General features: G+C 23.5%; 1 protein-coding gene across 4 annotated transcripts in view; it reads right to left on the reverse strand.

The window, feature by feature from the left end:
- Window positions 1–2,568, reverse strand: part of LOC126909037 (uncharacterized) — a 25,479-nt gene extending 22,911 nt beyond the window's left edge. Inside the window, exons 1-5 of one of the 4 annotated variants that reach the window (XM_050691394.1) lie at window positions 2,367–2,553; window positions 1,176–1,593; window positions 997–1,113; window positions 876–937; window positions 464–620 (exon numbers count right to left, since the gene is read on the reverse strand). In XM_050691394.1, the coding sequence (XP_050547351.1) occupies window positions 464–620; window positions 876–937; window positions 997–1,113; window positions 1,176–1,511 (672 nt within the window). In that variant the 5' untranslated portion in view covers window positions 1,512–1,593; window positions 2,367–2,553. Of the gene's footprint in view, window positions 1–463; window positions 621–875; window positions 938–996; window positions 1,114–1,175; window positions 1,594–2,366 lie in introns of all 4 variants that reach the window. The other 3 variants (XM_050691395.1, XM_050691396.1, XM_050691397.1) reach the window with 3 other exon arrangements.
- Window positions 2,569–2,768: the final 200 nt, after the last annotated feature.

Below are 2,768 nucleotides of genomic sequence, written 5' to 3' on the forward strand. Positions count from 1 at the left end.
ATATATATATATATATATATATCAAAAAAAAAATTATTGAAATTATGTGATCACTTCTAAAGGTAAAATGACACAAAATATATTAACATTTCTTTGCCTTCCATTAATTTAGTTAGAAATACAGCTACAAGATTTTTAATTACACCTTTATTATAAGGTTTAATTTTAAATAATTTAACTGTAAGTTCATATTTTTTTTAACGAGTTTTACATTTTTTGACTCTAAGCTTTTTATTGTATTTTGATAAATGTTTTATTTTTCTACCTATTTGGGTTCATAAGTTGATGGCAAATTTTAATAACGGTTTGTCAAATCATTTAATTTAATGATGTAAAGTTAATGTAAATCAATCAGTGCACGAAGATATAAATAACAATATTCAGTATACCTCATTATTTTTATATAATTTATAATAATATTAATTTGTTATAGTAACTTTAAAAAAATTTATTAGATGCTTACATTTATTTGATTTTTTGGCTGCATAGTTGACAAATTTGGATCAAATTTGAAAAATCTGTTTAAATGTTTTTGTATCCACATAAAAGCATTATTCAATGAGGCAACTATCCAATTAGGATAATTATTTTTCTCTAAGGTGATATTATTGTGTAATTCTCTAAAAAATATTAATTTTAAATAATTGAGATAATCAATTTATATGAATTGATAGTAATTATATGGAAATATTTTTATTCTATGACTTTATTTAACGAAATGATTAACTTTAGCTTTTAAACATAAGCAGAGAATTATTTTGAATGAATTTTCTGAATTATTTTTTATTTATTGCCAAGTATTAGTAAAAATAAAATAAAATTGTCTCGCAAAACATATTATAAGTAACATAGTGTATAAATATAAAAGTGTTTACCTTTCTTGTATAATATCTTTAAGATCTTTAATGTTTGTGTCTATACTATCTTGAGATAGTTCCTGAAATAAAAAATATACATTAATATCCAAGAAAGTAAGCATATAGTATTTAAACGAACATAATCAGAAGTTTTAATATCCGTATGCTGTATCCCAACATCTCTATAATTATTTATGTCTGAAGAATCTAAGGATACGGGTTTTTCTATACCATCGAATGGAGAATTAATTGAAGTCTAAAAATATATATCATGTTAGAACAGATTAAATATTAATTTTTTTAATTAATTTAAATAACTTTATTGTGTTTAGCTTGTGTTTTTGTAATATTTTCTTCAATACGTTTAGTTAACGTATCTAAGTCACAATCTTTTAAACTATTTTGAAAACTTTCAAATTTATTTCTAAGTTTTTCAATTTCTTGTTCATAAATTTCTTTTATCTTTTTCAATTCTTTTTGATATTCAGATCTAGTATTTTGTTTCAATTTAGAAATGTTTATATTATTTTCTGTGAATATTTGTTTTATTTCATCACGATGTCTTTTATCAGTGTCATCTAGTTCAGTTCTATGCTTTTCATAAATACGTACAAGTTCTTTATGATACATTTCATGTATTGAGTCAGATTCCATGATAAATATTTAATGAGAAATCTTAGCTTTTATTGTTTAATTTTTTCAATGAAATTTATTGAAGTTTACTAATTGTTAATCACTATGGCAACATAATAAGAATAAAAATTTATTTTCAAAATATTTCTTTAGAAATAAAAGACTAAATAAGATGATATAACTGATTTCTCGATGTTTATTAAACGTAAATCCAAGATTTCTGATTATACTTAATAGTAAAGGCATTAATATAAAATAATTTACTACACATTAAAAAAAATATATCTGAATGTAAGCTAAAAACACAACTATTGTAAATAAAATATTTAAATTAACACAAAATAATAATAAATATGAATAAATGTTTTAGAATATCAAAATGTTAATTTTAATATTTTGACCCAAATTAGATTTACGGGGGAGATCAAGACGATGGGACCAGGGAAGATTTAAGAGATATGGGGTGATTTATCGGTGCCATTGAGCAAAGTTTGAGGCAATCTTTAGTCGATTTTTCCCGCTTAAGAGTTGGTCACGATTTCTACCCTATTTCACCTTCAAACTTAAACTTAATTCTGTTTCCTACTGTCACCTTCACCAGGAGGAATATATTGGTGATTTCTCTCATTTTTTATTATTTTGCCTTTCTCTCAAATCCAATAGGTCCTTGTTATTCAACTTCCTAGCCACTCATGGTATAACAAATCCCCATCCTTTTCTAAACCTTAATTGCCCTAATGTGTCCATTAGTAACTCAATTGAATTTTTTCTTTTGTACGCTGGCTGCTTCATTTAATTTACTCATAATGATTGGCTATAGTACTATTATTATATTTTCAACTTATAATATGAATATCTCTAGTAAATAATTTTTACTTCACTTTTGTTTTCTCTCCTGTTACTTCTTTTGGTGTAAATGTATGCATTTGTAATATTTACTGTTGTTTCACATATTAATTGTTGAGCCATAACATTTTTAAATAAAGGCTTACGATAAAAAAAAAAAAACCAAATTAGTAAGTAAGTTAAGTTATAACAATTGACTACTTTTAAATCAACCAGTTATTTTAAGAATGCGCATTATAATATCATAATTCAAATTCTTTATCACTGTAATCAAAACAATAGTTTAACTGCCTGTCATGGTATAAACTATTATAGTCATGGAACTAAAATAATAATTATTATATTTTGAATTTTTTCTGTAAATTTACTTTATATTATGGAGCATAACTTTTACCAAAAATTATGTGAATTTAACCACCTTGTTATATGATG

This window comes from Daktulosphaira vitifoliae, unplaced genomic scaffold, assembly GCF_025091365.1.
Source record: "Daktulosphaira vitifoliae isolate Bord-2020 unplaced genomic scaffold, ASM2509136v1 Scaffold_84, whole genome shotgun sequence".
In the NCBI taxonomy this organism is placed as follows: Eukaryota; Metazoa; Arthropoda; class Insecta; order Hemiptera; family Phylloxeridae; genus Daktulosphaira; species Daktulosphaira vitifoliae.